Genomic DNA, 24,014 nt, shown 5'->3' with positions numbered 1-24,014 from the left:
ACAATTTATATAACCAGATTTCCTTCTATTTTCTTTGTTGCTTGATCATACATTTGGTACCAGGTTCAAAGTGTGGATGTGATTACTAGCTATCCATTCTTAAAACTCAGAAGGGAGACACTAAAAACAAAAAAACCTATAATCGATCCTAAGGTAGGTTTTTTCTGATTTATAAGAAGCAAAAGAGTCCAATGAATCCAATGAAACTGAATCCTAATCAGGCATATATTTATCAATAATCAGAGATTTTGTTTTGTGCCACTGACTGCTTAAATTTTCAGTGAGCCTTTGGATCCATGCTAAAACTCTGATGATATCAGGCACACAGCCATTTAATCAGCAATGTAAGACGACACAGAAAAGGGGTTTAAAAGAACTGATTAAAGTATAAAGCTACGACATTCTATGTTAATGAAACTTTTAATACACATTTGACTTAAAGATGCATACAATGACTACTGAATCTCCATTCATAGGCAGCCAACAAGATATGAATGAGTTTATTAATTTCAAACAAAACTTCAGGTAGTGCAGTTAAAAAAATTACAAAGCACTTAAAAATGGAAATTAACAATGGAAGCAACAATGACTATAAAACATGATGGGATAACTTTAAAGAAAGGATTCAAGTATTGTTTGTAAAGTTCTTCAGACACTAGTCTTTGAAAAGTTTGTGCATTTCCCATCGTTGCATAGTAAAAAACAAAAACCACACACACCACTTGGTAAAACTCCACAGCTCTATGTGATTCATGTTTCATAACATGCACTTATGTGTACTGCTCAGTTATCTAGTAGGAGTAGCTCTAATGGGCTCATGCACTATCCCAGATGAGCAATGAAGTTAGCGCATGTCTCCTCATCCAGGTGTCATTAATTAACGCAGCAAAAGTAGAGCAGGTGAAATGGGAACTTGATCATCACTTAACACTAACTCTTGTTGGGTAACATTAAACAGTGATACACTTGTGCTTTGGGCTCAAATTAATAAAAAGGAATCTCCACACCACAAAAATTAGCAAATGAATGGCATGTGCAAAAGAAAATACAGCAAAGAGTTTGAAACTACATAACCTAATACCATCAAAAATAATTATAATCCATTTTTACGATTGATATGGTTGCATTATCTTTCATATTCATACACACATAGCTTAAAGCTTGTGTATTTTACATATACACAAATACTTTAACATTGGAGCATAGGTTCGATTACCTATGAAATTGCCAGTGTAACAAAAAGTTACACTGACATTTGCCATATGTACATAATATTTGGGGACCACTGTGGTCTGATTTAAAACATAACATCGCACATTTACAATGTTGTTTGTGAAATGCTTAAAAGTTAACAATAGAGATTTAAATTGTTTTGTAACCACCACGATTTTATTTCTGTTAAGTCACCATGGTGCCTCTGGAATCTCAGTGAAATGTGTATGGTGTACTTCGCAGCAGCTTAGTATCTACTAGAGAGTAGGAACCAGCAACAAGGAAACACTAAGCAATGCAGCAACAGGAAAAGATACCAAGTAATCTGAGTTTCCTCCAAGCTTCCTCCGAGCTGAAAGAGCCATTGCCGCTAACTAGAGGGATGCTACCTGTGTCCTATGAAGCCAGGAGTAAGGCTGAGAGGCCTTGTAGATAGCCCTGTTATTACAATATAAATGTACAGCTAGTCCTAGAGAAAGCCCGCCTACCTGTATAGCACCTATTACTCAGAAAGCAACAACATAGTAAGATGTTTGGTGATGGTCTATTGTAGAAAATAGAAATTAAAGTTTCTGCTCTATGACTGTGGTACTTCCCCAGTGATAGACACCTCGGGGGGAAAAAATCCACTGTGTTAAGCAGTGCATTCCAACTTTCCAAAATCAAAGTTGTAAGACTGATAACATGAATCTTGCTGAAAAGGGACCAAGAGCTAAATCTAGCAATGGATTTGGTGTCATAAAGAAGTGACGAGTAAAACTGCATGTCCTTTTCCTTAAAAAAAAAAAAAAAAAAAAAAAAAGGGCATTAGAGAAGTAGGGGCTCTTTGGGACAGTCTTTACTAAAGCCCATCTATAGATGGATGCTCACTGAAGTGATCACATACAGGTTTGTACATTAAAACAAAGCTGGGACCGAATTTCTTTAGCTTATTTATTTAACATGTGACAGAAGCTATCTTGACCATATTTAGAAGAAAAAAATCAGTAAAAGTGAAGGAAACTCAGAGGGACTTGGAAAGCCCAGATTACATCTGCAAATCTGGCTAGAGGGAGAAGAAGAATGTGGATTTGTATATAGTAGAATCCCATTACAATCCAGTGCAATGGTCCACTGATCAGTAAAATGCCGGAGGTCAAACAAGGTTTCTTGAAAGCATGGCACAGCATAAAAGCCTATGTTAACAACGTGGATACAAAGGTAACTGCTCCTTCTATTCCCATTACCACTTTTCCAATAGGGTTCTACCATATATATTTTGAGGCAGGAAAATAAGCATGGATGAAATATTGATGCTAACAAACACAAATAAAATGGAAAGTTTAATTTTTTCCAAGCTTTTAACATTTAAATTTTTTTTTTTTATTTAAGGCTTTAAGTTTATCCTCCTTTCACATTAAAGACAGGGAAAGAAAATTGTCAACACCGAAAACCAAAATCATGAGCTTGGCACTTTTGTGATTAATTTGAAAGGGTGTCTACTTTCTTACATTATATACATAGGTTTATAATGACATCAAAAAATTTTTGAGACTTAGTACATATATTTCCACTTACTTAATTTTGTGTCTTTGATATGGGTTATTTTGTTGTTTGTGTCCCCCCCTTTTGTTTATTTTTGGTTTAATGCACACCAACTTTAAACTGCACTTGTTTTGTGCCCAAACTCCCTGCATCTGTGGCTACATCTGTCTTTTTAAGCAAGCCCAAGAGTCATTGTATAACATATTATGAGAGAAGGACAGAGACAGAGAAAGAGAGACAAGAAACAAAAAAGATGGGGAGCAAAAAATAAACTCAAGTTTACAGAGACCCTTTACAAGGAAAATATCTCAATACAGACAAGTGGAAATGATGTGTCAAAATCTCTTATTTCCATATTTACATTTATAAAACAACTATACAATAGCATCATTGTTCAAATTCCAGCTCCCATTTCCAAAGGATGCTCAGTCCAGGAGAAAACACAATGGGGAAAGTGAATCAACAAGAGCAAGGTCCGTGGAGTTCTGCCCTGGTCTGGTCTCCAGTGGGGAGTGGGGATTATAGAGGGTGGGAGGTGGGGGGTAAGTAGTGGGGCTCCGAGAGGATGGGGTGTGGGGACGTGTTTAAGTGAAGAGGCCCAGGCAGCTTCTGTGTGTTCATCTGTCATCTTCACCTTAGGAATTCTGTTGCAGGTTTTGCTGAGAATTGGCTTGCTAGCTTGTTGTATATATGCCATGCAGTTTTTACCCTTTCGAAAATTAGATCTTCATGCCACTGGAGTTTGTCATCGGTAGTAAAGAAAAAAAAATCATGCCAAATCATTTAGAAGATATTAAGTGCCAGCAGGCTGAGGGAAAAAAAATCATTTACTATGTTTTTTAATGATTCCTTTATTGCACTTAATTTTTGTGTGTGTGTTGTTCCTTCGTCCGTTAGGGAAAAAAAAAGATTCTGGAACAGTTCTTTTTATAGCATGGTCTTTTGCCCCCTCCCCCTTTATTGACAGGTGGTGAAAGGGGTTCTTTGAGATTATTTCCAAAAGAGACAGTTTTCTTTTACCCCATCCTTGTCACCCCAACTTTAGCTCCGTAGTCATTACCACCCAAAGGTTTTGTTTGCAAACTTAATAGTTCCGGCAACACTGCTGCGAGTATGTCATACCCAGAATCCAACAGTGCAAGGTGGTGTCCATCCAGCGCAGCTGATTCAGATGGGGCCTTGCTGAGTAGGATCAAACCTTCTCTTCTTGACATTTCTTCCAGAGTGCGTCAAAAGAAGATGCAAGCAGAGGGGGAAAATCCACAATATTAATCAGATGATGATGAGAGAATGGTGATGATAATGACAATAATGCTAGTTCCAGAGCAAAGTAATTAACTCACATGGAGGCAGTCTCCGGAATAACTTGAAATTGAAAGATAGAACAGCTAACATTTTTGAATGTCTTCATAACATACCCCCTAGAGTATGTCCTTTGATGAAGACCAAAAGAAACTTTGAGTTGTTCATTTTAAATCACAAGAAGACTCTGCGGCCCAATTTGTCTTCTTTCAGAAATAATCACACTGCTAATTCATTAGGTGAAAATTATTACAGGGAGGCCTCTTCCGTGAAGCGGCCTATTGGGATAATTAAGAAAAATGGAAAGTCTCGTAGCTACTTCCCTTCAGGCTTATACCAGTTCTACAGCAGTGGACTGGCCTTTGCCAAAGTGGCAAAAAAGCCTTGCTCTATTCAGTTATCTTGCTGCCTTGGGTGTGTGAGCTCTTACCCTACTATAGAACAAGCATTTTTCATATCTAGAAAGTTGGAAAACAGAGTGCACAATAAGACGGTGCACTCAAAGGAGAGTGGACACAGGTTCAGGTTAGTTAAGCAAATGCAGAATTTAGCTTAGTTGAAAATTGGCAAGTTAAAATGCTTTGCTCACAATGTCCAGTCTCCTAAAAAGTGGCTCCTATGTTTAAAGAGAAAAGAAAGAACCAGCAAGACACTACAAGGCAACAATAAAAGTTGGTTGCAACCTCCCCATGGTCTGGCTTTATGTGGGGCATCAAGCAAGGGGCTCATGCATTTAGTCTGCATACTGGGCGGGTGCAATGCTGCTGCCACCGAGGCATCATGCAAAACTGGAGACTGAGGAGTCCCCAGAGCCCTCATTCTCCTGCCCACTGACTCAGGGCCAGCTTGGATACCCTTACAGGCCCTAAGTATCAAAGCCATTGCAATATATTCCTCCTCCCCAACAAGTAATTCAAAATAAAAACAAAACCAAAGCTCAAAATAAGTATAAAGGCATCCTGCAAAGTTCTTATTTTCCCCAAGATGGTCACTTTGATGCTTCTCTTTTGAAATATCAACATAAAAGTCTTTAAAGAAAACTTGTCTTTTCTTTTTAAAAGTTTACATTAAAACATCTTCATGAGTGACCTAAGTGTGTGACTCATTGGCCTAGCAGGCAACCATTGCAGCCAACACTATCTGCAACAATGCTGCTTATTTTTCTTCATCATTCCCACCCAGCCCTCTTTTAAGTCAACATTCTTGGAAGCGGGCACTGGTGATGCTGCCTAAGAAACCAGTGTGAGACCAAAAGGCAAGTATCCCATAACGCATCCTCCACCAAGTTAGTTTGCTGCAGACCACAGGGTCTCCATCTGCCACCTATGTTCATATCCCTGGAAGGCAGAGGTTTAAGGAGCCATACTCTGTGAGTCAGGGAGGAAAAACTGAGACTGCCTGACCTTGTGAAGTGACCCTGAAGGACAAGAGGCCCCAATCTTGTAAGCTATGTATTGTTAGAACTCAAGATAAATGTTAAAGTTTCCTCAGTAAATCCAAATGTAGAGGAAAGGGCAAACCAAACTAGCACTGTGCATGTAAATGACTATATTGCCCACATCTAAATTCCTTTACTCAAATTCGGGAATGACCCATAAGTAGCCATGTCCAAGGTCATAACAGCAATGCAGTCCACTTCTAAATAGAGATAGGACATTTCCATTTCATCCTGGCACACAGACAACCGCTGGTGTCCAAAAGCTTGTGCTCTTTTTAAAAGTTGGTTTTTGAAGCTCAGGTTGCACCTTTTTACAGAAATATTGCTCTATAGGATCACTGGGTTCCCAGGTCAGACCGAGGGGCCGAGCCATCCTGCAGACCTGTATCTTTCTGGATGAAAATGGACTCTGAACACCAATGGGGCATTCCAGGACTTTAGCTCTTCCACTGATGTCCCAGCAGGGAGAAGGTGAGCTCAGTTACAAGGGAAGAAACCCCACGATGAGGACAGAGATGAACACTCCGGAGGCAAGTGGGCTGTGAAGGTGCCTCACACATCAATTGTAAAACCACCATGGCCACTCTATGTTGAGAACGGTCTGAATTTTCTCTATGAAAAAAATATTCTTGCAGTTCAATTTTAATGTGAAAGTACAACTACTGTGGGCAGGTCCTTGCTATCTTTCTTCCATAACGGTTTCTTCTGAATACCCTCTGCTCACTAGGATTCTGAAGGTAATTAACTTTCTCATAACCTGTAAGGTATTTCTGGATCATTATAAAACACCAGCATAATCCATAAAGCTTACATTGTCACAGGTTTCATCAATTTTTACTACTTCTGAAATAATCTGGACTTTTGTCTACAATATACATTATACACATAAACATCTACACAAAATTAAAGCAAGACTCTCTGCGTAACAATAACCATTTCAAAGCTGTAAAGCCTTTAGACCTTCTTTCAAGGGCATATATTTATCCATGGTTAGCACATTCTTATCATTCTATGCTGAGTCACCCCCTGATGAAGTGCCCCTAGCCCAACCCCTCCTAGGCCACCATACACTGAGCTCACTTCCCTGGGGTGCTGGGGCAGGGAAATGCACTGATCTTCCTGGCCTGTCTGGCACCATGAAAGAGAAAGTGCCTAACCCAAGAGTCCCAGGCATTAAGGGAATTAGGCTTCTCATTTTGGACAGGGATATAATCATGGAATTCAAAAAAGCAGCAGTCTGGCTATCCTCCTCATGGAAAGACTAGCCAAATTTAATTCCATTTCCTAATCCTATAAAAATCAAAAGGCCCCCACAAAAAATGGTGTTTACTCTTTTGAGAAAATATAATTAGCAATATTAAGTTCCTTTCAAATTTTATCTGACTTGAATTCAGATAACTTTTTTTTTTTTTTTTTTTTTTTTTTTTGAGACAGAGTTTTTCGCTCTTGTCACCCAGGCTGGAGTGCAATGGTGTGGTCTCGGCTCACTGCAACCTCCATCTCCCGGGTTCAAGGGATTCTGTCTCAGTCTCCCGAGTAGCTGGGATTACAAGTGTGCACCACCATGCCCGGTTACTTTTTGTCTTTTAAGTAGAGATGGGGTTTCACCATGTTGGCCAGGCTGGTCTCGAACTCCTGTCATCAGGCGATCCGTTCACCTCGGCCCCCCAAAGTGCTGGGATTACAGGCATGAGCCACCGTGCCCGGCCTCAGATAACTCTTAACTTTGCTGGTAATAGTCTAGATATACCTCTCTAAATTCCATTTTGTGTGAGAACATAAATACCTTTTCTTTAACATGTCCAATAAAATGGAACACAGGCCAGACAGAATCTCTTAAATCCAGAGTTAGGCTCAGCAAGAGCTTTTAACACAAATAAGTTCTCAGAGAGAAGGAACCACGTATGATACTTACACAGAATTAACACTTTAATGTAAGGAGTAGCTATGCCAGGCCAGTACGGCCACTGTTGAAATCCACTTTGCCACTGAATCCCATGGACAGGGCAAGTAGTGGGAGAGTAAGATGTGGTGATGGGGTTCCACAGACTGAGGCGTTACAGTATCATTGGAAGAACTCTGTGTTCATCCTGTAGTCCTTTTGATTTCAATTTTCAACAAACCATGTTACTACTACCTTCATTTCTTTTCCTACCTTCACCTAGAGTTTCTCATTTCCTACCACCATCACCTACTAATGTGTGTATAAATGACTTTGCTCACATCTAAAACCCTACATTCAAATTTAGGGAATATCAGATAAATAGCAATGTCTAAGGCACTGAAGGCAATCCTGTTCACTTTTAAATGGAGATATAAAATTCTCTTTTCATACACTTTTCACCTTTCCTAAGCTTTAGGGAAGATGCTACTAAAATGGTCCAGCTTTTTCTAATGTCCAGCAAAAGCAACAGCTCTAACAGTCGAATCAAGCAGTATTATTATTCATGCTGGGTAGGTATCATGAGTCTCCATGAGTCAACTAGGATAGAGTTTTGCAATCCTCTGCACCACAGCTCATAACTTTATTCTGTGTGTGTGGGTGATGGGGAAGAACAGGAGCACGGGGTGAATGAAAACAAATGCAGATACAGAAGTAGAGCAAATTGGTGTACCACATGCCTATGTTCGTTTTTCACAGGATTTCATAGGGAAAATCCTAAGACCCTCAATACCTGGGACTCTATAGACTAATCATACCCTTAGTAACCTCATACTTCTAGAGTATGAAATTAAGCAAAGTTAGCCGGGCGCAGTGGCTTACGCCTGTAATGCCAGCACTTTGGGAGGCCGAGGCGGGCGGATCACCTGAGGTCGGGAGTTCCAGACCTGCCTGGCCAACATGGAGAAACCCCATCTCTACTAAAAATACAAAATTAGCTGGGTGTGGTGGCGCATGCCTGTAATCCCAGCTGCTCAGGAGGCTGAGGCAGGAGAATTGCCTGAACCCAGGAGGCAGAGGTTGCAGTGAACCGAGGTCACACCATTGCACTCCAGCCTGGGCAATAAAAGCAAAACTCCACCTCAAAAAAAGAAAAGAAAAGAAATTAAGTAAAGTTACTACCCATAATATTACACAGTATTTTTTAAAAATCAGAATATTTTTTAAAAATCTACCAAATAAAGCATTTAAAAATTCTTCAGGAAATCCACAACCTTGCTTGTGGAAATCTTGCTTGCATTAACCAAAGCTCTCTGACTCAACTACTCTACTAAAAGGAAGTATGTAATTTAAATCTGTATTATTTTCAGATTATAATAATCTTGATACATCTTTATTATCACTTCACACACATAAATGTGCACACATTCACACATTTTCATGCTTTTTACCACCTATTTCGGAGGAAACAATGGTTTAAGGAAAGAACTTTAAAGAATGGCAGACAAGGTCATGGCTTAGAGCATAGCTGTATTTCTCATTTACACTTAGGCAGGTCACGTATAGTATGATACTTCTACATCTAAACTGCTCACTAGTACACCTATAGAAATGTGACATTAGGAAAACTTAGTATTTTCCCTGAGCAGTTACTATACTTTTCTTTAATCAAAAAGTTGACACGCCCTCAAATTGTTCAGGTTACCTTACCAACTTTTCTTCTAGAAATAAAAACCTGATATCAGGAGGCATTCCCAATAGCAATATTTAGAACAATCTTTTGTACAAACTATTTTCAACTTCTGATTCTAAAGGAATCTCTTATTAAACATTTACATTGGGCTCAAAGACTTTCAGTTCAAATAGCAAATAATTATACTTATGAATTGTCTCCAGACTAGTAATCTCCAGAACTGTCCAAGTGGTGGGAAAATCTAAACATTATCATTCAGCACCAAAAGCCTTTTATTACGAGGTAGAAGTGTTATTTAAAGCTGAACACAAACCACACAGCTACTACTAAAATCTAAAGCAAATTAAGATCCTCACGTAGCAACACCTAGGAGTAGCACATTCTCCAAATTTAAACTCCTAAAGTTACATGTTCTGGAATTATTCTTCATCGTTTTCTTTGCTTCAGGGCATGAAATACCTCACCCTATTGTGTGGCTTTCCACACAATTCTCCCTGAAAGTGATTATTAGAGTTATAGGGCACAGGAAGGGGCTTTGGCTTAGCTCAGCAGTACAGGTAGGTCCCTACACAGCAACAACCAGGGAACAGTCAACAACAGCTGTTTCTCATCTCACCAAGTGTTGATCCCCCACCTTTTGTTTTCTGCTCTTGTGATAATGAGATCTCTCTCTCTCTCTCAGATATAAATAATCTTTACAGGGCCTAATCCACTTATATACACAGTGATAAAGGCTTTTCCATTTTTCCCCAAAGAAACATGCAATTCAAGCTGTGAGCTAGGCCAGGCCACTGTTTTGAGGTCCTGCTACAGAATAGTGTGCTCTTCTCTCCAAACACTGCAATGATAAATTTGGCATTGCATGTGGCTAGATGGCAAAGATGTGTAATAGACTGTTTTCCAGGCCTTTGAAACCGGGATTTCTTAATGCCAAATGAGGCATAAGCCTGGGCATGATCCAAATTTATTTTTCTTGAGGCATACTTATGAAAAAGTTCAAGGAAGCACTATAAAATAAGAGTATGACAGTACTATAATGTTCAATGACTTTTGTAGCAGTGGAACACTAAGAAAAATTTTGCTTGAATTAGGTCCGCCCAAACGAAAATATATTTCTTACTAGATGCCACATGCATGACTTACTATGTGGGCAATATTTTATTAATACCAAAACAATAAATGTAAACATGAGTTGTCCATTTTATGTGTGTGTTTTTGAAAAGAAACTGATGCCAAAACTATTTCACTAAACAAGTTCAACTCTATAAATATACTAAGAGAAAAGATGTATAATTTTATAATACTATTTCAAGTTAAAGGCACTCAAAAACTGTAGGCTTACTCATTAATTCTTAATATGATAACAAATTAGCAGAAAATGTTGAATGTATTTAAATCATCTTTGGTTTCTTTAATCAGCTTCTAAAAATAACACTTTAGCTGGCTGAAACATATTGAATCCAAAATCCCAAATATAAAACATATAAAGTTTATAATTAAGGCAATTATTCAGATAGTTCAGGGCAAAAACTTCCTCTTTTGAGTAACCAGATAGAGGCAAAGTGGGTTTTGAATTTGGGTAATGGTCTTATTTCCCACTTAAATTTGTTTCTGTAAATCTGGCTCAAACTTAATTGATCACAGAAGGCATAGGAGGCCTTACCTACAAATCATAATCATCAAGCCACTATAGCATGAAAAGGTATAAAAAGCAATTATACAATGATTCTGGAGTGTAGAAATCCCAGCCTGGATAAATCACGTTTCAAAATTTTGATCACAATTAAAGTTTATTTGTGAATACCCAGTGTGCCTATTTAAACAATCTTAGTTCAGTAAGCAGTGTGCAATCCAAACTAAAAGGTCACTAACAAAACACACCAGGCCTACCTATCAGGTCAATGTTTAGTCCTTCATTAAAAATATTAAGTGTCACAAAGCCATATTTTTCAAATTCTGATTTAAAACCAATTCAGTTGGTTGAGGATTACACAAATACTTTTAAAATCTGTTTTTATTAAACTATAAAGCTTTTCAAATCACAAAGCTACATATACTATGTTACATACGAAAAATACATGTAATGATTGCGTGATTACTCAGGTGGTGAAAATTTCAAAATATCAGTGGACTACAAACAAGTTTTAAACAGATACAAGCAATTTACATCCACTTATTTCCAACTACATGGTTTCCTCGATGTCCTGTGTAGAAATGAATGTATCTCAGAGTGCCTGGTCTTATAAGCTGGACTGTCTTCTACTGAAGAACTTCTTTGTTCTCCTTAAAAATCAGTGTATATGAATTCCTTCTACATTTCCCACTTGCCTGAAAAATGACAGTTAAGGGTCCGTGTTTCTTCACTTCTAACCCATTTCTGAATAAAAAGACTTACATTTTGCAGTTTGACTGATAGAACCTAAGCTCTTGTAGCAGGAACTCAAAACTTGGTTATGTAAGCAGAAAAGAGAAGTGCCAGAGCCACTGAGAAGAAGACATGCGGCATTGCTTACTTAAATCCCCAGCCTGTGCCCCCAAGGACAATAGCTGCTACCAGGATGGCACCAGCGATGGAGCCTATTATGAGATTGGTGGCACTAGGACCTGTGACAAAGGATCATGGGAAGAGAGTCATATGAACCAACCACTTTCATTACCACAAGGGAAAGGCAGTTAAGCAGTTTCAGGAAGTAAATATCCTGTGTAAAAGACGGCTAAACATTTAAAATTGCCTTTATTTACTTAGCTTAATTGCACTTTAGATGCCATGGTGAGCGTTACTTGGATTTACATGCCTTTAAATCTAAAGTTTCTGTACCACTGATAATTCAGTTCCATTAAATTCACCTTTCACAGAATTGGAAGCAAATAGGCCCCACTTACTGTCTTTACACATCCTTCTTCTCTTCCCTTTTCCAAGTATCATGTGTCAAATAAGTAAAAGCACATAGAGAACACCATTGCATTCAGATTAGCTCCATCTGATTGACAAATGGGGGCATGGAGGAAAGGAAACACATTCTGCTACAATGCCCTTCCAAAAAGCACCTAAAAGTGGTCGGAATGCTAACTTTTTAATTCCCCACTTGGAGACAGTTAAAATTTAGCAGTCAGAAGGAAGTCATCACTACAGATCTGACTTTTGAAGCCTTGCTCTCAAAGATACACTTCTTCACGGTCCTTACAGTGGTAAAGACCAAAATGGGGTTCCAAAGGCAAGATATAAGGAAGCATAAATCTCATTTGGGTAACTTTGGGGAAATGGTAAAAAGATTCCTTAGATTCAACTGAGAATAGCTTTAAAGTTCCCACTGTTATTAACAGAACTTTGAGGCTTAGAGATATAAAAAAGCAGAGAGCCAAAGGACAGTAAGAAAGAAAAGACAAGGTGGCATTTCTATCAATTGCTAAGGGTAAGAGCTAATCCATATTCTAGTAACTCCTGTCCACTCACTCACTCACTCTCCTTAAGCTCAGCATTTTAAAATCTAAGCAACTTTAAACCTAGTATAATAATTACTTTAAATATCCCATCCTTCAGGATGCTAATATGCAGGTACAATGTCCCCTAACAACAAAATACTTTCAGTCCTATCTATCCCTGCTCCAAGAATCACAAAGCCAATGTTGCCAGTTTCTCTAAAATCCCTGAGTTTTGTGTATACATTCATTTCTGTGTAAAAAATTCTCTTTTCTGCTCACATCAGTGCCCTCAACTGTGTACATAAATGGATGTCACTTTTGGCGGCACTCAAATTGCATATGCATAACGTGTTTTTACTCAGAGACCACCCAGGGCTTGGCGGGCAGGTAGAGAACAGCTGCAATACAGTCTCAGGGGTGCAGGTCTCTTCAGGCTCCTGGGCTTGTGACATGCTCTTAAGACTAACCAATGACCATCTAGAGAACGAATCCCAGTTGCCTTTAGAGATACATCAATAATAATAATAATGAGAGCCATAAAAATAATTTAGCTACTGTATTGTGCACTTACTATGTGCTGGACACAGTTCTGAGCACTTGACATATAGTATCTCATTTGATCTTCACAAAAATCATATGAGGTAGGAACTATGACTATCCTTGTTTAATGGATGAGGAAACAGAGGCTTCTAGAAGTTAGTGAGTGATAGTGGCAAGATGTGAACACAGATTTGTTTGACTCTAAAACATATCCTATAAGTCAAGGATCAGCAAACTAGAGCCCACAGACCAAATCTAGCCCCACTGTCTGTTTTTGCAAAAAAGTTTTATCAGAACCCAGCCATGCGCATTCATTTACATATTGTTTATGGCCGCTTTCATGCTAAGACAGCATTGTTGAGAAGTTGTGACAGACAACCCTGTAGGCTGAAAGCTAAAACTATTTACCATCTGGCCCTTTACAGAAAGTTTGCTAACTTCTGTTTTAATGAAACTTTATTCCATTTACATGTATTTCCTCCCCACATTTCAACAGAGAATCAAATTTCAAAACAAACATTAAAAAATATATAACCATGTACATACTCTATGCTTTGGATATGATTTACACTTAGTTAGCTTCAGAAAACATAGGTTAGGATTAGAATCAATACATAACTCATGAAAAATGATTCCTGACTTATAAACTAAGGAGTAGAAATTAAAAAAACAAAAACAAAAAACTGCCCATGGAATTCTTAGTGACTGAATGAACATTACTCTGTCAGTTAAACTAAGAAATGTTAAGACAATCTATATTGTACTACATTATTTTTTAAAAACTATATTTACTCCTTGAGCAATTATGCTAAAACTTGGAATTTGAAGGGAAAAAAATCAGTAAGCTAAGAGACAACTAGTGCTCATAAACTAGGAATAACAAATCTATCTTTAGAAAAAATATATATACACTTACACAGACTTACCTGTCACAATTAGAAATAGTCACAAACGAACAAAACTGGAAATGACTGATGAAAACAAATGCTGATAACAAGGACTATATGTTACAAGAAAGGCCTCTTTGATTTTACCTATCTCTAAGACTTAAAGGAAGGATTATTAAATTCATCCTTTCTATTAGTACATTTAAGGACACCAAAGTTACAGCCAATGTATAATGTTAAAAAATGCATTTGGGATGATTTTCAGAAAACTAACATTTGTCAAGGAGGAATTTCACATAAATGCATGCATGGAGCTGGCCCTGAAAGAGGAATGTTTCTTCTGTATATAACCCAGTCAACAGATCCAAGGGGAAATTTTACAGGACAAAGTTCTTGTCTCTAAATATTTTTATCCCTGTTATGGTCTTTGTTTTCTAACACACAAGGAGAAACAAAATCTCTTTTCTAGTATTTCTAGCTTCCCCTGTGCTAACCAGCTTCACAGTCCATAGCGATGAGTTGTGAGTTGGAAGATCAAAGTCTGGTCAAAGTCCCTGAATCCAGGAGAAAGAAGACTCATGTCATCTTCAACACAAGGTGTGACCTATGAACCTGCTTCCCTCTTAATGCTATTTTGGTGCCTGGGTCTCCCAATTCCAGTACGTAAGAGGAGCACCCATTTGTTTTAACCAATGGAACTAAAGAAAAACTTGTCTGATATTCACAATAAGCCCATGATTTGGGGTGGCTGAGTAAAAGATATCTAGTGATTCCTGAAGATACTAATAATTCATTCCTGGGCCACTTTGAAGTGTCACCACCACCAGAGTAGATAGAAAAGACTGTGTAAAGGGTTATGTCTGCCATTCTTAAATATTCTTTTTCTAATTAGAGAGAGAAGAAAAAAATCATGATAATATTTTAATCTACAGATTAGCAATCTTAGGAAGCAGTGTCCCATGGAGAACTGACAGCTATTCTGAGGATGTGGATCAAGTACAGAGCACCCTAAATCAAAGCATCAGGAGAACTGTATTTCTGTGACAGCTTAATGGGCAAGTGGCACACAATATATTTATTTATACCCTGGCTACTTTTAAGACCAACCCACCAGGTGATTTGCAGCTGTTCACTTATGGTTATACAGGTTTGGATTAAATATTTTTTCATTCTTAATGCTCCTTGCTTCCAAATATTTATGTAGACTTCAATTTTGAATTATTAACCTATTTTACAGGAAAAATAGGAAGGCAGTATGCTAAATATCTCCTTTTTAAAAAGTTAAGCTGCAGCCTCCTATGTCATTCTAAATACATGAAGAAAACATTAGTAGTTATCATTTTTATCACCTTTAAAAGGTGCTATAACTGTTGATAATTTCTAGTTATATATGTAAGTTTATTTGACTGGCACAGATTAACTTTATTACAAGAATCCTAAGAAAACACACACATAAAAGTATCTTTGCCAATAAATGGTTAAAAAAAAAGTCTGTATTTTAAAATTACTTTTACAAAGTGGAGGAGCAATGGAAGTGTTGGGACTCTTGCCTTAATTGTGAAGATATCGGAAGCACACCCAGTGTTATGTTATGCCCCACATTGTTCCAGACAGGAGAAGGTTCTACAGGACAAAAGAAAACCACAGGACACAAGCAATATCCAAGTCACACCACAAGGTGCACTACCACAGGAAACACGGTCAACAGGACGAGACATGGGGTCAGGTACAGGCATCGCCTCACACACCAGGCACCACACAGAAACACTCTGAAACTGGCAAGGATGCTTACTCTATTCCCCACCCTGTGCCTCCAAAAATCACCCCCAGGGCCAGAATGGTGCCCGCCACGGCCCCTATTAGCCTGCTTGTGGCCATATTCACTGTGTGGAGGGAAAACGGAGATTTTTTAACAAAGGAAATGACACACTAATTTCACTAACATACAAAATAATCTATTCAGGACATGCTTTGAAAGTTGGCTAAATATTGAAATTTTTTTGCTATAAGATTTGAAATTAAGATCTACATACACATTGAAGATATTTGAGGATAACTGTGAATTTACCTTCAAACTCCGCACATCCTAATTTTGAAAAACATAATTATCTTATACATATTTATAAACACACAAATAATTCAATCTGTTATAGTTCCTACCAGATGTGAGGTAAAATTAAAAAGTAATTTAAATTGCATAACAGCAAATCTGTATTTTAATTACAAAAGTAATAAGCCAGTGGTAATTGTTTAGAAAATTCTCAAACTGTAAAATATGCCTAAGAAGCTACATCTTTTCAAAATTCAGAATATATCATTCAGTTTTGTGAAGATCCTTAGAAATTCAAGACAGAATAGCTTTAAAAGTAAATACATGTTTACCTGGGAAGTTACTGAAAAGTATATTTCAAATAAGTCTGCAATGTTTGGATTTCTGTCATAGTATTTGGACATTTTGTTTTTTGTTTAGTAGTAGTCTCAAGTGGATAAACTATGCTGTGATAGAAAGTTAGGGTCTCTGGGAAACCATATGAATTGCTTCAGACCACCAAGTGGTAGATGACTACCAGAGTGAGACTCTGAATAACTTTATGTCACTGCTTCTGTGTACAGCTTTCCTATCCTGGAAAATGGGCATGGAATGAGTGGGGGTCCCCAAGGTTCCCCCTTCAAAGGCAAAATGAAGTCTGGTGTTAAAGTTGGAAGACACATTGTTTGCAGTTGTATGTCTGTGCCTGTGTGCACACAAGTGTGTGGACATACATGCACTTTATCTCGTATTTCTATAGAAATCAAATTCAGATCACCTTTTCCATGAAAACAGAGATTGGCTTCAACAAGGCTGCCCTTTACGTGTATTGTGTGCTCTGAGACAGTGAAACAAAACAAAGATCCACGACTCAAAGCCACCATTTTTTAAGGCTTACAATTGGGCTCACTGACATTTTCAGTTAAATATTCTCCCAGAGGGAGAGAGAGAATCTTGGATTTCTAACCCTGTTAAGCAACTGTATACTGCTTCATCTTATCACAAGATAATAATGTAAGGGAGAAAGTCTAGTTTTATCATTGACTAAGCACAACCTGGATTCTTAAAAAAACAAGCAAACAAAAAAGATGGGGACACAACAGAGAACAGAAAAGTCCCCTGAGAGTGTTGAAGGCTAAGGGAAGAAGACCAACACTGAAGGTGGCAGCAATGTTTCCCCACTATGACAATATGTTAGAACTCAAAATCACCTGAACTACTCTGATTTTCAAGTTATGGAGGCAAATACTGGGATTGAAAGGCATTCCAAATATGAAGCCTCATTTTTAAAAAGACCTTAGAAAACCCTTGCTTTCAGAATACTAAAAATACATATTTTATAACTTTTTTTTTGAGATGGAGTCTTGCTCTGTCACCCAGGCTGGAGTGCAGTGGCACGATCTCAGCTCACTGCATCACTGCAATCTCTGCCTCCTGGGTTCAAGCAATTCTTCTGCCTCAGCCTCCCAAGCAGCTGGGACTACAGGTGCGCCCCACCACGCCTGGCTAATTTTTGTATTTTTAGAGACAGGGTTTCACCACATTGGCCAGGCTGGTCTCAAACTCCTGACCTCGTGGTCTGCCCGCCTCGGCCTCCCAAAATGCTGGGACTACAGGTGTGAGCCACTGTGCCTGGCCATAACTTTTTTTTTTTTTTTTTTGCTTAAGTTTTAGGCATTGGTTCTCAGAGCTGCAATACATGACAGTCCTATGACTTCTGCAATTTTTATATAAGCCACGTATGCTAAATAATAGAAAAAAACCCTCTCCCATAAACTGTGATACTAAATGAATGTTAATTTTTTAGAAATTGTAAGAACTATATGAAAGATAAATAAAAATAATTTAAAAAGGCTTTTGTCTTTGCTATGGATATAATTTCTCACTGCAGAAACAAGACAAAATCATGTAGGTTTTAGAAATACAACCAGAGGAACAAGACATTTCTACAGAGGCTTCAAAAGGATGTTCAAGATGAACAGATACAGTCTGTAATCTCCAATGAGAAAGAATAATTATCTCTACATTCTTAACTGATAAGTACTCTTAACGCTAAAGCAAGATAAAAGTGGGAAAAAAAGCTTTCTCAAAAGCATCCCTACCCTCCCTGTTCTCTCTCCCTTCCACTACTTTGAGTTACACAGTATCCTGCAAATACATGTAAAGTGCCATTTGATTCTTTGTCACTGTACTGAACATGGTTATCTCTTAAAGATGTGAAGATTTTCTTTTTGTCTATCCTGCTTTGCTTTTGTTCTCTTCCTTTAGAGAGCGCTGAACTTTGTTGTGGCAAGTAGGAACTTGTGCATCACCTCGACATAAATTAACTGAGTAGCTCACGAGTGGGTGGATTTTTACAGGGGACATATTTGAAAATGAAGGTTGCAGCTACTTTTCATAGCTACAAAGAATTTATCATCTCATGGAAAAAAATTCTACTTCTATACTAATTTATCTATTCTGTAATTTATTCATTAATTCACTCATTCATTACCTACTATCTTTTTTGTTGTTGTTGTTCAAGGAACTATACTGGACACACGATGATATATCTTATTTTCCTTCTCATCCTACCAAACCTGGAGATGGAACTCTTACAGCTTCTAGCTGACAACACAATCCTTGTATTATGAATTTAACTTTGCTCCCTAACTCTTTGATACACTTACTTTTCAGTATAACGTGTTTGTGGAATCTGTTTATTACCTAGCAGAATGTTTTCATTTTTGTTTACTTGCTTATTTCCATTACTTGTTGGTTTAATTTTAGTCTTGGTCCCTGCTATCTAGGTTTACTTGTGCTAAAAGATAGAATTTTTGGTAAGTATAAAATATCAAAAACTATAAATTTTATCCTTTTCTTAAGATTTTCTACTTTATATGTAGAATTCCTTTATAGACAAGTCATGCTACAGACATTTTGAAAATGTGCTGTTTTGAAATTGAGTGGGTTTTTTCCCCCTTATTTTTAGAGAGTTTCTCAAATAAGAAGGTGCATTATTTTCCCACGTGATTCCAAAGGGGGTTAAAATCCTGTATCTTTTAATACTTCACAGGCAGGAGGCATCAGAGTCATCATTTGTATTCCATGGACCAAAGTTCTTTCTTCAGGGATTTATTATTCCACTACAATTCAAGACTAGAAAAGTAAATACTAAATAAACTCTTTATGTACTAGTGTATAATATTGGTATGTAGCTCCATATTTCAATACATTATACGTACAATCAGATCTCCTTACTCTTTTCCAAAAAAGAAAAAAACAAGTTCATTTTTAGACACATGGACAAATGTCTAAAAGGTTGCAAAATAAATAATTTCATGTAAGGATATATTTCAGTTTATGCTGTCAATGAAAATAGTTTTTCTGAACTGAAACAAAATAAATTCACAGGTATTAAAAATTTTTTAAACTTAATATATCCTTGGGTTATTGATAAGGCCATTGTTATTTGAAAAAAAAATCCAAGTAGCACATAATTATACATAAGCATAATCATATATGATAAGGATAACTTCTCATATCTAATCATCTAAATTATAAAATCAAAGATTTGTGCACTGACAAAGATAGTCACCAAAAGGATATATTGCAAAAGGTAAATGTAAACACTAAATATTCCTCAAGGTTAATACTTTAGAAAGCAAGATTTCAAAACTATTGTTTTAAAAATACTAAATGCTAATAATACAATACTTCCTTTCTTATCTAATTCCATAAAAAGCACCATTGACAAGTAATGGATCAGCTAATAAGCCTGATTACTACCTAGTTACTGTTTCGCTTTCTACTAGCTATTATGCTATAAGAACTAGTAGAATAACTTAACATTCAGCTTTTTTGTTTGTTTGTTTGTTTTTGAGAAGGGTCTTACTCTCTTGCTCAGGCTGGAGTGCAGTGGTGTGATCTTGGCTCACTGCAACCTCTGCCTCATGGGATTAGGTGATCCTCCCTCTTCAGCCTCCCAAGTACCTAGGACTACAGGTACATGCCACCACACCGAGCTAATTTTTTTATTTTTTTGTATAGATGGGGTTTTTCCATGTTTCTCAGGCTGGTCTGGAATTCCTGGGCTCAAGCAATTCGCCCACCTCAGCCTCCTTAAAGTGTTGTGATCGGGATCACAGGCATGAGCCACTGTGCCTAGCCTCATTATTCAACTTCAAAACAGCAGTGTGAAATAACAGAAAAAAGCATTTGGCTCAAGATAAGGTGATTATGCTATATTCTTGGCTCTGCCACTCACTCACTGTTAACCCTGAAAACTTAGTTTTTTATTTGTAAAACAAGGGGTCTAGACTGAATTGTTTCTAAGGCCCTTTTTATCTCTGATTTGATGAGTGTGGTTGTGATAAAAAGGTCTGACCAAAGCTTCCCAGGAATAATATCTCTGCCCACACATACCACTGAAAACATCAGCTATGTCCCAGTTTCTCTTCCTTCTTACAATGGTGATGTAAACTATCACATGAGAAAATATCCACTGTATTCTACAGTAAGCACCTTGAGAAGGTGTCTATATACAGACAACAATTAGGGTACTTGATGTGGATCTCCCTGTAACAGGAGAGAATTCTAGGTCTTTTAAACAGAGTTAAAATACATTCTGTCCTTGTAGAACAAAGCAAAATAATTTTCTATAATGATTTCAGTGGAAATAAGTTGAGAGAAGGACTAGGCTTTAAAAATATAAAAAATTAAAAATAAAATTAAGACAGGGTTTTTGTATGTGAAATAAACAACAATGTAGAAAAAATAAAGTAACATGACAAAAATCCTTTTAAAAAAATCCTTGCTCACATGGGTTGTGCTTTGAGATCCTATTTCTTGTCTTTCAATAGTTTGGTTTGAGAAGTTGGCGTGAATAATCTAGCAGGCCTTAAATTATGGGTCCATAGCGGACAACTGGAGCAAGTACAGGGTGACTCCAGTGGCAATGCTTTCAGGTATGCTTTCAGTCCCCACACAGGAGAGGTTGAATTTCCTATTCTTCCAGGAACTTACAGTTAAAATAAATACCCAAAACACGTCAGTTCATTTCTGACATTCTCAAATCAATGAAGATGGAGTCATAATATTCACCTTCATTTTTACTAATTTGGTCTTGATCCAAAGGGCAGTCGGGTACAATTTATCTTTTATGTCCATGTTCATGATTTTTTAAAAGGCCATATTTTCATTATGCTTCTTGAATTTTTTTCTCTATATAATGGAAGCACATTGAAATTAAATAAAACTAAGTATTTTTAATACTCTTACTGCACCTATACAGAAAACCTTCATCTATGGATATGATTGGCCACTGTGGGTGGTGCCCATTATAAACGGCAAGCATTTGGGGAGGGCCCAAACACTGTGCTCAATCAGGCAGGCGCCAATCAAACCAGTTGGATCATGAGAAAAAAGACACAACATGCAGTTTTTTGTTTTTGTTTTTGTTTTCTGAGACAGTGTCTCACTCTGTTGCCCAGGCTGGAGGGCAGTGGCGTGATCTCGGCTCACCACAAGCTCCGCCTCCTGGGTTCACACCATTCTCCTGCCTCAGGCTCCCAAGTAGCTGGGACTACAGGCGCCCGCCACCTTGCCCGGCTAATTTTTTGTATTTTTAGTAGAGACAGGGTTTCACCGTGTTAGCTAGGATGCTCTCGATCTCCTCACCTCATGATCTGCCTGCCTCGGCCTCCCAAAGTGCTGGGATTACAGGTGTGAGCCACCGCGCCCAGTCACAATATGCAGTTTTTGAGAAAAATCTTAGTGTCCCACACACTGCTGAGCCTACAGTCAATAAAACACTGATTGTTTTAATAACTTGAGTCCATTACCTATTACTCTTCAGCAAGGCAACAAAACAAATGAATATGGACAAACTGAAAAGCGGCACTAGCATGTCGCATCTCATTTCCTTTACGTATTTTGAAAGAGTGTAATATTTATGAAGTGTCTGTATGCCAAGGATACGTTATCTTTTAAATAGTAGACAGTCAATAAATATTTGCTAACTGAATAAAAAGAAAAGCACATAATTTATCACTTGGAATCTTCTTTTAACCTGACAATCAAAAACAAAACAATATAATCTACAACAAAGTTTTTTAGTTTCTGTTTTACCAGTAGATTAATAGAGTTTTTAAAAGAGGTTAAAAAGATACAGATAGCTATTATAGATAAAAGCTATTATTTACTTGTACTAAAATTGCTTGATTTTTCTGGAAATCTAAACATTTGTAAAAATAACTAGGTCATTTATTTCATTTAATGACTTATTTTTTTTTTTTTTTTTTTTTGAGACGGAGTCTCGCTCTGTCACCCAGGCTGGAGTGCAGTGGCGCGATCTCAGCTCACTGCAAGCTCCGCCTCCCGGGTTCACGCCATTCTCCTGCCTCAGCCTCCCGAGTAGCTGGGACTACAGGCACCTGCCACCTCGCCCGGCTAAGTTTTTGTATTTTTTTAGTAGAGACGGGGTTTCACTGTGTTACCCAGGATGGTCTCGATCTCCTGACCTCGTGATCCGCCCGTCTCGGCCTCCCAAAGTGCTGGGATTACAGGCTTGAGCCACCGCGCCCGGCTGACTTATTTTCAATTTAATCAAAATTATTAGAGATTCATAAGGTTTTTAATAATTTTAGAACCAATGAATACCTTTACAGTGACTACACTGTCTTCATTAAGAATGGAAAAAGAAAACATGCAACAGGAAAGAAGCATACCAGAATGCTTATCTCTTTTTCTTTTTTTGAGATGGAATCTCTCTCTGTTACCCAGGCTGGAGTACAATGGCACGATCTTGGCTCACTGTAACCTCCCCGTCCTGGGTTCAAGCAATTCTCCTACCTCAGCCTCCCGAGTAGCTGGGATTACAGGCATGCACCACCACACCCAGCTAATCTTTGTATTTTTACTAGAGATGGGGTTTCACCATGTTGGCCAGGCTGGTCTCAAACTCCTGACCCCAGGTGATCCACCTGCCTGGGCCTCCCAAAGTGCTGGGATAACAGGTGTAAGCCACCCTGCCTGGCCTCTTTTTGGGGGGGATGAGTAGGGGACTCAATGTCTCACTCTGTCACCCAGGCTGGAGTATAGTGGCACAATCTTGGCTCACTGCAACCTCTACCTTCTGGGTTCAAGCTCAATTCTCACGCCTCAGCTTCCCAAGTAGCTGGGATTACAGGCACATGCCATCATTACCGGCTAATTTTTGTGTTTTCAGTAGAGACGGGGTTTCACCATGTTGGCCAGGCTGGTCTCAAACTCCTGACCTTAGGTGATCCACCTGCCCTCGGCCTCCCAAAGTCCTGGGATTACAGGCATGAACCACTGCACCAGGCCCAATAATGCTTATCTTGAGCACCTCTGAGTTTTAATATTTTCTGTATTTTCAAATTTTTCTTCACTAAGTTATGTATTCCTTGAAGGATCAAAAAAGTTTTTTTTTTTTTTTTTTTTAAAGATAGTGTGGGATGCTACCACATTAAATGGAGAGAGCAAAGCAAAACAAAACAAAAGGCAGCTATGAGTACTCTTTCTCTAGAACGTGGCTTTCTTTACTGAATGCCTCCAAAGATTTTTAGGCATGGGTGGGTGAAGGAACAGGGAATAGATATTATAGAACTAGACAATTAATAATCCTGTACCCTACTTAAAGAAAAAAGGCAGAGTCTAAGTAAATTTAGCTCTTAGACTCTTTGAGGCATCTTTATACATCACTTGAGGAAACAGCATCTAGATCTTAAAAAAAAAATCACAGACACACTGTGGAGAGAAAATCTGGAAAGAATGAACCTTGGCTCCTCTTGTTACAGCTTAAATCTTCTCTAAATCTAACTTCAGAAGGTGGATCCAAGAATTTTTTGTTCTAGTTTTAAAGTAACAAAAGACTAAGTGTAAAAGTGGAATACGTTCCCTTTTAGAAATAGAAGGAAGAGAACAGAAATAGACTGTGAGGGTGTGATTATGATTCTTACAGAATTTTAATATCATGGGCATATTAAGCAAATGCATAAAATGTGTTTTAACACACCCACTATTACTGAACAATTCACATGCGTCTGAATCAGCCTAAATCTCTTCAGGAATTGAGGACTACA

General features: G+C 37.9%; 1 protein-coding gene across 3 annotated transcripts in view; it reads right to left on the bottom strand.

Annotated features, from left to right (window-relative positions):
* Window positions 1-406: 406 nt before the first annotated feature.
* ADAM23 (ADAM metallopeptidase domain 23) overlaps window positions 407-24,014 on the bottom strand; it is a 172,596-nt gene continuing 148,988 nt past the window's right edge. The window contains exons 25-26 of one of the 3 annotated variants that reach the window (XM_015110784.3): window positions 15,694-15,784; window positions 407-3,952 (exon numbers count right to left, since the gene is read on the bottom strand). In XM_015110784.3, the coding sequence (XP_014966270.2) occupies window positions 3,904-3,952; window positions 15,694-15,784 (140 nt within the window). In that variant the 3' untranslated portion in view covers window positions 407-3,903. Of the gene's footprint in view, window positions 3,953-11,564; window positions 11,656-15,693; window positions 15,785-24,014 lie in introns of all 3 variants that reach the window. The other 2 variants (XM_001106619.5, XM_015110783.3) reach the window with 2 other exon arrangements.

The sequence above is a fragment of the Macaca mulatta genome, chromosome 12 (assembly GCF_049350105.2).
Source record: "Macaca mulatta isolate MMU2019108-1 chromosome 12, T2T-MMU8v2.0, whole genome shotgun sequence".
NCBI lineage: Eukaryota > Metazoa > Chordata > Mammalia > Primates > Cercopithecidae > Macaca > Macaca mulatta.
Note: the sequence above shows the minus strand (reverse complement) of the source record. Positions and strands in the feature narration are given on the sequence as shown.